General features: G+C 38.8%; 1 protein-coding gene across 3 annotated transcripts in view; it reads left to right on the forward strand.

The window, feature by feature from the left end:
- Nucleotides 1–807: 807 nt before the first annotated feature.
- TMPO (thymopoietin) overlaps nt 808–12,023 on the forward strand; it is a 28,732-nt gene continuing 17,516 nt past the window's right edge. The window contains exons 1-3 of one of the 3 annotated variants that reach the window (XM_081312041.1): nt 808–1,668; nt 9,401–9,527; nt 11,199–11,357. In XM_081312041.1, the coding sequence (XP_081168167.1) occupies nt 1,390–1,668; nt 9,401–9,527; nt 11,199–11,357 (565 nt within the window). In that variant the 5' untranslated portion in view covers nt 808–1,389. The remainder of the gene's footprint in view (nt 1,669–9,400; nt 9,528–11,198; nt 11,358–12,023) is intronic. The other 2 variants (XM_081312042.1, XM_081312043.1) reach the window with 2 other exon arrangements.

Here is a 12,023-nt window from a genome sequence, read left to right on the forward strand (position 1 = left end):
ATTTTTAAAGCAATTTACAAAGCATAATTTGAGATTTTTTTCAGAGTCAGCTGACAACCCAAATCCGAGGATAGTTTCTCTTTAGGAAGCATCTTACATACGTATATTCTTGAAACGTGTTTGTTCCTATTGATGTCATCAATGGTGTTTGTTTCCAGGAAGATATTTTAATTAGAGTATATGTTTCAGATTCTACTGGATTTTAATCAGTTTAACACGGGTTTGTTTATAGTTTCCGGCCTAATTATAAAGTCACTAATGCTGCGTCCGAAATTAAAATCTAGTAATGTACCATCTCTGTTGTTTGAAGTTGACTATAAATACTGCGCTTCATTTAGTTGTTACCACTCTCTCTGGGTTTAAGTTATAGTCAGAGACTTAAGGCTGGGGGGGATTTAACCAAGAGAGACTGTCCAGCAAAAATGCATGCACGGATTTATGTAAGCCCCAAGTAACTGTTCAAATGAAATAATTTAGAAATGCCCAATCCGTAGGGTCACAAGCAAACGGGACATATAAGAATGCAATTTTGTCAACAAATTCAAGGACGTTTTAAACTAATAGCAGAGGTCCAGTTTCTCCGGAATTGCAGGAACAAAAGAAGCTTTTCTGAGCAGAGGGGAATTTGCCTCCTGGTGCTGCCCCTTCCACTCTCCAAGTAAATCAAGACACACGAACATGCATGCCTCGCCTCTCGTCTTCCCTACTAGAGCTAGCGTTCGGGAAAGCAGCCTATTCTTTGACGGACAGTGTCCTGGGAGGGAGAAAGGCCCAGCCAAGGGTCCTCAGGGCTGGCGTGGAACTCGGCCCGCTCGGAGGTGACCGACCCCAGGATGGAAGCTGTGTCCCAAGCAGGAGGAGGGAAAGGAAACGGAGCACAAAAGCAGTACGACCCGTCCCTTATCAGCGTCTAAAGGGAAGGGTGGAGGAAGGGGGAAACCGAAACGGGCCAGAAGCCTGAGCTCCCGCCCGAGCAGCTTTTAAACTGCGTTTCTACAACCTCTCGCTCCGCACGGTGGCTAATGGAACCCGCGCGAGCCGCCCAGCCAATCACGGCTGCGCTTCCTCCCGCCGCCCACCAATGGCGGCGCGCGTTCTTGGGGCGTGGGCGAAGCAGGCTGCTCTCGCCTTGGCTGTAGTGTGTGGGCTGGGGTTGGTGTAGCCTCCCAGCCTGTCCGCACTTAGTCCGTAGTTGGGCTCGCGGCGCTTTTGTGCCCGCGTCTGGCCTCGCTTTGTGTCTGCGATTTTTTTGCCGTGCCCCCGCGGCGCTCCTCCCGGGCGGGAGCCGTAAGGCTCGGAGGCGACAGCGCGGCCCCCGGCCAGGAGTGAGCGCGGCGGTGTGAGCGGCGGCAGTGAGGCTGCGGGGAAGGGGACTAGTAGATCCCGGAGATGCCGGAGTTCCTGGAAGACCCCTCGGTCCTGACGAAAGACAAGTTGAAGAGTGAACTGGTCGCTAACAATGTGACTCTCCCGGCCGGGGAGCAGCGCAAAGACGTGTACGTGCAGCTCTACCTGCAGCACCTCACTGCACGCAACCGGCCGCCGCACGCCGCGGGCGCCAACAGCAAGGGGCCCCCGGACTTCTCCAGCGACGAGGAGCGCGAGCCCACCCCAGTGCTCAGCTCCGGGCCCTCCACCGCGGGCCGCGGCCGCGCCACCGTCGGCAGGGTAAGGACGCCCGGCCCGGGACAAAAAGGCGGGCATTTGGCGGTTTCCGCGCGCGCTCGTCCCCGCTCGGCGCGGGGCTGTCCCCGTGCTCCGACCCGCAGCTCGGTCGCCGCCGGGGTGCGGGCTCCGGGACCGGGGCGCTGCGAGGGAGGGACCAGAAGTTGCGGCCGCGGGGCGCTCGGACGCTGCGTCGGGGAGCTATGCGGCGCCGGAGCCCTGGTCCTCGACTGGCGGCCGTCGGGAGTGGGCCCTGAGACCGGGCCCCAAGCGCTTTTCAAACGCCTGGCGAGGGTCGGCCCCGGAACGCTGCTGCAGGTCAGGTCCGAGCGTTTTCCCGCTTCAGTAACCGAAATGATTCGTGCAGAACAGTCTCAGAGCGCTCCCTGGAGGGCAGTCTGCGACCTACTCATATCTAAGCAAAATTTGAAATAAAGAAATTCCCGCCTTTTCATATTGGTTTTGTTAGTTTGCGTGCAGAGGGCTTTTTGAACTGGTGGTGTTTTCTTGTTAGTCTGACTTCTTCCAGCAACAGGCCATCTCTTGTCGCGGCAGTTTTACTCTAGGTTGAAATGAACCTTTAAAAATTTTTTTTTAAATGTTTATCATCGATCTTAGGAAATTCTAGTTAATGAGTTTGAGTTGATTGTCCCCTCCCACCCCTTTTTTGCTTAATATTACTTGAGGAAAGAAAGATTCGGAACCAAGAGATAGGTTTATTTTATGGCATCATGATGTGTCGGTATTAAATTTGGGGGAGGGGTACCGGGAATTGAACTCAGGGGCACTCACGTGACCACTGAGCCACATCACATCCCCAGCCCTATTTCGTGTTTTATTTAGAGACACTGTCTCACTGAGTTGCTTGGGCCTCGCTGTTGCTGAGGCTGGCTTTGAACTCGGGGTCCTCCTGTCTCAGCCTCCGCTGGGATTATGGTATTAAATGTCTGATCCTGGTTAATTCTCAGATTGGCTTCAGCGAATGCTTATTAGTTTGCTTTTTGTTATCGGTAAATTTTAAGTGTGTTTTTGTTGGTTTGTATATACTTAGTTACCAGGTTTCATATCATAATGTTGTTAAAACTTGATGGCATAACTTAAAATGCTTTCATGAAAAGACAGTGAAATGTGGTAGGAGTTGTTGCTGCTGGTTACTATTATAACTCAAAGTTATTGCTGTTTTTCTTTTTCTTTCTTTTTTTTTCCCTTTTTTTGATGCTGCATTTTGCAACAGAGCCAAACCCCAACCTATTTCTTTTCAAAAGTTTTACAACATTCTCTGTTAATTTAAAATTTTTTATCTAATGTGTTTTGCTGACGAATGAAATGGAAATGAATAACATGTAACAGACACATGTAAATTTAATCGAAAAGTCTCAGTCTGGGCTTCAGAGAAACTATTATATATTATGCCACATAATATATAATAAGTGTTTGTTCAATAAATAAAAGAGCAGCCAAATTTTATTGTTTCTGATGTCTCCATTTTAGGGTTTAAAGAATTAGGATTTTCCTCCATTGACTCTTCAAAAAAGGGGATAGTATTCAAACTATTTCATTATAGATTTGGTCAAAAGTGAAATATCTTCCATTTCAGTCAGCACACTTAAAAAAAAAAACAGTTCTTCTGTAGTACCCTTTGTTGGTGTAGATGTATTAAACCATAAAGTTTGGGTTGTATGCAAAAACTTTAAGTCTTGGAGTTTCCATCATTTTTGAGTTCCTAATATGTGCTCATAACACATTAAGATAATAAAAATAGAAATTTAAAGATTGATTTCTGCAGATCCTATACATCATCATAAAAATTTAGTGTCTTGGGTCTAAAAATTATGTTATTTACCCATTTCTCACTCCAATTCATTTGGGGGGGGGGCGAATTAACTTTTTTTTAGCTTATCTACTGTGGGACTGAAGGTGTGGCTCACTAGTAGAGCATCTGCTTAGCATAGGAAGGTCTAGGTTGATCCCCAACACCTGCCCCCCTACACACACACACACTCACACTACTGTGTCCAGTGACATGCTAAAAAGTTATATTTCTCCCTCTGGCGGTGAGGGGGTGTCTCCTGGTCTCAAGTGATCCTCCCACCTCAGCCACCCTAGTTACTGGGACTGCTGGAGTGTACCACCATGCCCAGCTTCCTTTATAGAGGAGAATTATTTCATAACCATAGAATTTTGTCTTATCCCACTTGAGTGATTAAAACTTAAAAATGTATGCCTTTGGCCAGGCTCAATGATAACAACTTGAAAAAGTTAATATTGGTAGTCAATAGCTTTATTTTCTGTTTTAAAGATACTTGAGGCAAGTGGCGCAAGCCTGTAATACCAGCTGTTGGGGAGACTAAGGAGAATCTGAGTTCTAAGCCAGCCTCTGCAAAAGCGAAGTACTAAGCAACTCCGTGAGACTCTGTCTCTAAATGAAATACAAAATAGAGTTGGGTATGTGGCTCAGTGATGGAGTACTCCTGAGTTCCATCCAGTACCAAAAACAAACAAAAAAAGATACTTAAGACAAGAGTGAGTTACAATTAAGTCTGAATAGACTTTTTTTTTTTTTTAAATATGGGATAGGAAGAGGTTCTTTGGATTTACAAGAGCCATAGAGCATTTATAATAGTTGATATGTAAAACTATTTTGCATGTCAGATTCCTTTATAAGAGAGAATTTGCTTTGTATGAACCACCACAATAATGTCAGACTGTGTAGTATGACAAACATTTGCATGTTAAAATTTTTATTTTGGTTTTGTTTTCTTGTTTTTCTTTTCTTTTATTGTTTCTTTTATTCATCTTAATGCCAGTATTTTAGGTGTTGAAATTAGATTGTGGACACAAGAATAAACATTCCTTGAGTTTGCATCCTACCTTTTTGTTACAAAGTGCAAAGCATGAAGGTGTGGTAGGGATTGAATCCAGGGCTTCATGCAGGCTAACATACTACCAGTGAGCCACCCTGCCCCCCAACCTGATTAATTCTTAACAGGAAATGTTTAAAGACTTGGGACAGAACCGGAAAAGGCAAGTTAGCGTAAATCATAAATTGATTGCAATGCTCCTTAATGAGGTGTTAAATGAATCAGAGTTATAGATTTAAATTCTAGGTCTGCTGCTTATTGAACAGTGAACATTGATTGCCTTTAGATTTCTCCATTTTTACCTGGAATATAGGAATAAACTAAAAGTCACTTATCAGATTGACGGTTGATTACATGAGTTTGCATAAATGAAGTGCCTTGTGCTCAGTAATTGATACCTATTATAGTCATTGTTTCTGGATGTTTTCATCTTAATATCAGGGCAGTACAGTGCAAAGGTACCATAATAACAATTTCAGAAAAGGATAAGTATATGAAAGTGATACATAATGTCTGTTCAGTGATACTATGTTACATAGTATGCAGATGTCCCTTGTTAGCCTTACAGCCTTGGACCTTAGTTTCCTCACTTAGTAAAATGGGGGATATTAGCATCTTTATCATGATTTTTTTTTTTTTTTTAGAATTCTCAAATACTATAAGGCACTTTTGCACACACATCAATATATAATGTGTGCTCAGTAGAATTTATTTTATAATAGTATTGTTATCAGCATCTTTGCTATTAAAGGTAGAAATTAAACAAGTTATTTCACAGAATTGTTGGATTTTAAAATTGAAAAAAACAGTAGAGGGCTGAGGTTGTGTCTCAGCGGTAGAGCACTCGCCTAGCATGTGTGAGGTGCTGGGTTCGATCCTCAGCACCACATAAAAAATAAAAACAAATAAAAATAAAAGATATTGTGTCCAACTACAACTAAAAATATATATATTAAAAAAAGAAAAAAACAGATGTCATCTGGTATCTGGGAACGAACTGGAGAAGAGTGCTTGGTACATAGGTACACTGTTTTTGTTTTTTCCTCAACTTCTTGCTGCCTGTATTGATTCTTTTTTTTTTTTTTAAATTTTTTTTAATATTTATTTTTTAGTTCTCGGCGGACACAATGTGTTTGTTGGTATGTGGTGCTGAGGATCGAACCCGGGTCGCACGCATGCCAGGCTACTGCTTGAGCCACATCCCCAGCCCCTGTATTGATTCTTTTTTATTTTATCTATTTATTTATTTAATTTTGCATTATGATTCTTAATACACCATTATACAATAATTTATCATATCTCTGATAGTACTCTGTGTTTTTGACTGAATGAAATTTAACAGATTGTGACTTACTTAAAGGAATACAACTATCAGGAGGTAGAATTTAGTACAATTAATGTTTCCTTCTTCCTGATTGAAACTGCTGTCTTGTTAATCATGTACACCAAACTACCCGTCTCCCAATTTTTTTTATATTTATAAAATGAATTACTTTTCTGGCACTTTCCCCCTACAGATTAAATTTAAAATCACAGAGTTTATCTACTACATTTTAAAGTTTTCTTTGTTCAGCTGAAGTTTAAGAAAATGTAAAAGGATTGATTTCCTACTTTGATTCAAAATCTATGTCATTTGTTCTCTTTTTATGGTGCTAGGGATGGAATCCAGGGCCTCACACATACTAGGCAAGCATGCCACCTACCTATAAGCCACATCCCCACACCTCCCTGCCCCCCCAATAGGAAATGGATTTTCAAAAATAAATGACTTGATTTTCCCTCTCAAGAATGTACACATCATTCATTTGTTTGACAGAACTCCTGTGTCAGGCGCTACTTTTGTTTTTGTTCTAAGATGCTTGAGTTAAAAATATGATAGTGCTCTTGCTCTCTGGTGCCCACTTAAATGCTACATCCAGATTACTAAAGCTACACATTTAAAATATAGATTTTTCTGCCCAAACTTAAGAATCAGAGTGAAGCAAGATATTTTAAAATAGTTTCGATTTTTTTTTTTTTTAAAGAGAGAGAGAGAGAGAGAGAGAGAGAGAGAGAGAATTTTTTAGTATTTATTTTTTCAGTTTTCGGCGGTCACAACATCTTTGTTTGTATGTGGTGCTGAGAATCGAACCCGGGCCACACGCATGCCAGGCGAGCGCGCTACCGCTTGAGCCACATCCCCAGCCCTAGTTTCGATTTTGATAACAAGCTACACTTGGAGACTTGCTACTTAAGGAGTTCACCATTTAGAGAAAATAAAGGGTGTATACAAATAACTAATAAAAAGTAAGTGGGCTGTGTTGAATGCTAAAATCAGTTTTTTCCGAAACTTTAGGCTAGTAACCCTGTCAAAGGTGGCATATACCTATAATCCCAGCTGCTCTGGAAACTGAAGCAGGAGGATTACAAATTCTAGGCCATTTGGGGCAATCTAGCAAGACCTTCCTTTGTCACAATATAAAATATAAAGAACTCAGATTTAAAACTTAGTGACAGGATTTTCTTAGTATGTGCAAGACCATGAGTTCAATCCCTAATACCACACCCTCCCATCCACCTCCCACCCCCCCAAAAAAAAACCACTTCAGGATGTTACAAGAAATTGAAATTTTTGTTGATAGTAAAATTTGAACATTCTTATGCTGGGAGGAATTATTTACAAGTAATTTGAACCTGGTTAAATTATTCATTGCTTAAAGTATTTATATCATATAATGGCGTTTTTCTCTACAAACTATGTTTTATGGAAAATTCAAGTTAAGTCAATAACACAAGATTAGGTTGATAAGATTTCAAGTCTTTAAATATAGAGCTCTTAGATTTTAGGTAACTATTTTGACATCAAAATGTACAGTTTCAAGATTTGAGCCTGGTAAGTCTAGATTAGTGCACTAAAAGATATATAGTGAATTGACTTTATTATTATCACTTTCTGGGGAAAAAAATATGTGAAGTTTTTGTGTTTGCTTGCTTGCTGGGTGGAACTCAGGGCCTGTGCTAGGCAAGCATTCTGCTTCTGAGCTACATCCCAAGCCTCTATTAAAAAAAAAAAAAAAATTTTTAAACTTTGTTTTTGTGAACCCAGTGCCTCACACATGGCTAGGCCAGTGCTCCCCCACTGAGCCACATCCCCAGCCCTTTATTTTGGTACATTCCCAGGATGCCTGCTCCCCCCCCCCTTTAATTGGAAAGTAATTGATCCGTACAACTTAATAACTTTAGCCATTTTTCATAAAACATTTCTAAGGTGTAGTATTAACTCTCCTGCCTTAAATACTAATTCAGGCCTGAGTGATTTTTTTGAGTGATATTTGTGGCCATTATTTAAACAACTGGGTATTGTTCGGTACACTGATACTTTCTAGGATTACTCAGACATTTGTAAAGGCTATTTGCCATAATCTTAAAAGGTATCCATACTTTTACTGGCTTAAACTATTTATTTTGGAAATATATATAGTTTTTTGAGAAAATACTGCCATTGTTCAGATTATTTCAAAAATTTATTTTGAGGGGCTGGGGTTGTGGCTCAGTGGTAGAGCACTTGCCTAGCATGTGTGAAGCACTGGGTTTGATTCTCAGCAACACATATAAAATAAAATAAAGGTCCATCAACAACTAAAAGAAATACATTTAAATAGGGGTCTGGAGTTGTGGATCAGCAGTAGAGTGCTCGCCTAGCATGCATGAGGCACTGGGTTTGATCCTCAGCACCACATAAATATAAAATAAAAATATTGTGTCCACCTAAAACTAAAAAATAAATATTAAAAATTAGGAAAGAACTTATTTTGGTATTGTTCTCAAAGTTCCACATTCTTTTGGCTATTCTAGTAAAATGATTTTATACAACTGAATCTGATGAATAAGCTGTGTTAGGGGTGATAACTATGAAGTCTTGTGAGACTTCTTTCAATGGCCATAAACTAAGTACAAGGAGAATAATCATTTGGGCTTCTTATGTTCTGATATACTGTTTAAGGGGAAATCATTTTTTATAAAAGTCTTTAACTTTCATACACTAGTTTAAACTTTAAGAATTATAACTGCTGGGGTTGTAGCTCAGTGATAGAACACACCTAGCACTTGTGAGGCACTGGGTTCCATTCTCCATATCACCTAAAAAAAAAAGTATAAAAAAAACTCCAAGGATTAGAAAAGGTCAACAGTAAATTATATTTACTACATTAGGGTGAACATGTTTAAACCGCGTCTGGCTTCACTTTGTTTCTTTCATGCTGATCTGACTCCCTTGTCTTCAGGAGTTATCTTTTAAGAAATACAGTATAGTTGGGCATGGTGGTGCACGCCTATAAGCCCATTGACTTGGGAGGCTGAGGCAGGAGGATCACAAGTTCAAGTCCAGCCTCTGGATCTTATTAAGACTCTGTCTCAAAAAAAATAAAAAGCCCTGCGAACTTAACTCAGTGTTAAGGGGCAGGGTGCACAGTATAAAAAATTCAGCATAATTTTTGTTTATTTTAAAGAAAATAGGTATAAGGTTCATTATTACATATATAATGTTATCCGAAGTCAATTACTTTTACTTTGTATTTATTTGCTGTTGAATTTTTGATGCCATTACTACCTCTTTACAGAGGTATTTCAAAATTGAATATTTCAACAGTTAATCGCTTTAACATGTAAGTTATTTGTGTGGGAATTAGTTTTGTACAGTCTAATTATAGTTGAATTTAGAATGTCTTTAAATAATGAATTGTTTTAACTTAATCAAATTGCTATGGCTTAATGTCGTATAACTATAAATTGACTTGTGGGTGAATGTTTATATTTATTTTACACAGCATATTATTTGTCTAATAAATATACACTCTAAAATTTGTGTAGAAATGACAATTGGACTTTGTTTACAGAAAGCAACAAAGAAAACTGATAAGCCCAGACTAGAAGATAAGGATGATCTAGATGTAACAGAGCTCTCTAATGAAGAACTTCTGGATCAGCTTGTGAAATATGGGGTGAATCCTGGTCCTATTGTGGGTAAGTTCATAAAATTTCAAATATATTTTCTATGAAGCAAGGCCCTTAGTTGTTTTCTCTTCTTGCCTAGTGATTAGAATTTGGGTTCCAAGGGCTGGTCTTACCATTAACCCTTTGTATCCCCAAGACTTTAATTTCCTCAACCCTATCAAGGGAAATAAAAGAATTGAACTAGCTAATCTCTTATCTCTGTGGTTGAGATTGCTTTATGTGGTGCACATATCACATCACCTGGTGAGACTATATTGAATTATTTTTTGTTTTCTTATTGGGAATTGAACCCAGGGGCTCTTAACCACTAAGCCACACCCCCAGCCCTTTTTTGTGTGCGTATTTTATTTAGAGATAGTGTCTCACTGAGTTGCTTAGATGCTAAGTTGCTGAAGCTGGCTTGATCCTCCTACCTCAGTCTCCCAAGCTGCTGGGATTACTGGTGTGTGCCACTGTTCCAAGCCCATATGGGTTTAATATGACAGTTGAGGAGAATCTCAGCTAACTTAACTGGCCAGTTCATCCACATCAGTAAGTTAATAACTGACTAATATAACTAAAGTTATTCAATTCCTCGCCTAGTACCGTTTTTTCCATTTATCATTAAAAGTGCCATATCTTGATTGGAATTTAAAGATAATTTAAAGAATGATAAACTATCTGGTTGTGGTGGCACTCAAGGCAAGAGGATCTTAAGTTCAAAGTCAGCGTCAGCAACTTAGCACCCCCCCCCCCCCCCCCGCCCGCTGCATAAAGTATAAAAAAGGGCTGGGAATGTGGCTCAGTGATTATTGCAAGGTAGCATTTACCTTATTTTATGAGGGTCTTGACAATGACCTCAAGGTGAGAAAAATTCATTTTGATCATCTAAGTTGTAGAAAATTTTGAACACAAAGATTTTGTTTAAAATTGTAAAAGGAAGATGCTGATATGTACCAGCATACATTAAATTACATGATGGTATACCAGCTGTTCATTTTAAGACTACTTTATATTTCTGGATATGTATTGCTTATAAAAGTCCATACTCATTTTACTCAACTTACAGAAAATGATTATATATAATATATCAATGCATATTCCTCAGGGGGCATGATCTGTTTCTAGAATTTTCTATATTGGCATATACTTCTGTAATTGTAGAGAAAATATACAAAGTCCAAGACTTGCAGTCAAAAAGAGTCATACATGGCAGGTGGAGGCTGTGGCTCAGCAGTAGCACCCTTGCAGAGAGAGTGAGAGAGGAGAGAGAGAGAGAATTTTTAATATTTATTTTTTAGTTCTCGGCGGACACAACATCTTTGTTGGTATGTGGTGCTGAGGATCGAACCCGGGCCGCATGCATGCCAGGCGAGCGCGCTACCGCTTGAGCCACATCCCCAGCCCCTAAAAAAAATATTTTTTAAAAAAGAGTCATACATGGTTCTTCGGTAGCTAATCTCCAATAAGACCTATATCAATCTACTGTGTATTCCATGTTATTAAAAGAAACATTATAATCTCATTAAAATCTCAGAAAAATTCCTATTTTTGAAAAGACCCCATTATTATTATTATTTTTAAGTAATAAAGTTTAGGAAAGGAAAGGGTAAAAATTGAGTTTATAATGTTATTTAATTTCTGAGCTAGACCTTAAATAAGATAATGCAAGAGCTAAAATCAAGTTTTGCCTTGATATAGGAACAACCAGGAAGCTGTATGAGAAAAAGCTATTGAAACTGAGAGAACAAGGACCAGAATCAAGATCTTCTACTCCTCTACCAACAATTTCCTCATCAGCAGAAAATACTAGGCAGAATGGAAGTAATGACTCTGACAGATACAGTGACAATGAAGAAGGTAAAATTTTTAAACTTAAATGCATGTAATTCTTTTAGATTCTCATGAGACTTCATTCATGAAGAAGGTAAAGTTTAAAACAATATTGGCAGGACATATGTAATTTTTGTTCATATTATTAGAGTAATTCTACAAGTAACTTGATTTAAATACTTGAAACAAGTATGAGAAACAAAAAAGTACAAGTGTCTAATTTTCTATTACCCAAACTTACCAGTTAATTATCTTTTGCTTCAGATCTCATTTTTGTAAAGACTCTCTCCTCCACTTTTGCCCTTGTCCATTATCATCTCCACAGAAGTGACCACTACCAGTAGATACTGATCTATTTAGTTTTTTAATACTTATTCATCTAATATATAGTATTATTTTGTACTTTAAAAAAGTCTATATAAATCATATGCTACTTCTTGTGCTTGTATTTTTATTCCATGTTATTTTTTTAATCTAATCTTTATTAAGTATGTATATGTTCCTTGTTAATATATAGTGGTAGCATTTGAATGTGGCACATTATTTTTTTCTGACAGGCATTTAAATTGTTGCTAGATAATCTGATTTCATGGCAACTTTAAAGCAAATATTTTGACCATATCTTTATATATTATACTATTTTAAAGAAAATTTGTGATATTTAAAATTTTTGATACTAGCACATGAAATAAA

The sequence above is a fragment of the Spermophilus citellus genome (assembly GCF_964194105.1).
Source record: "Spermophilus citellus genome assembly, chromosome: 10".
NCBI lineage: Eukaryota > Metazoa > Chordata > Mammalia > Rodentia > Sciuridae > Spermophilus > Spermophilus citellus.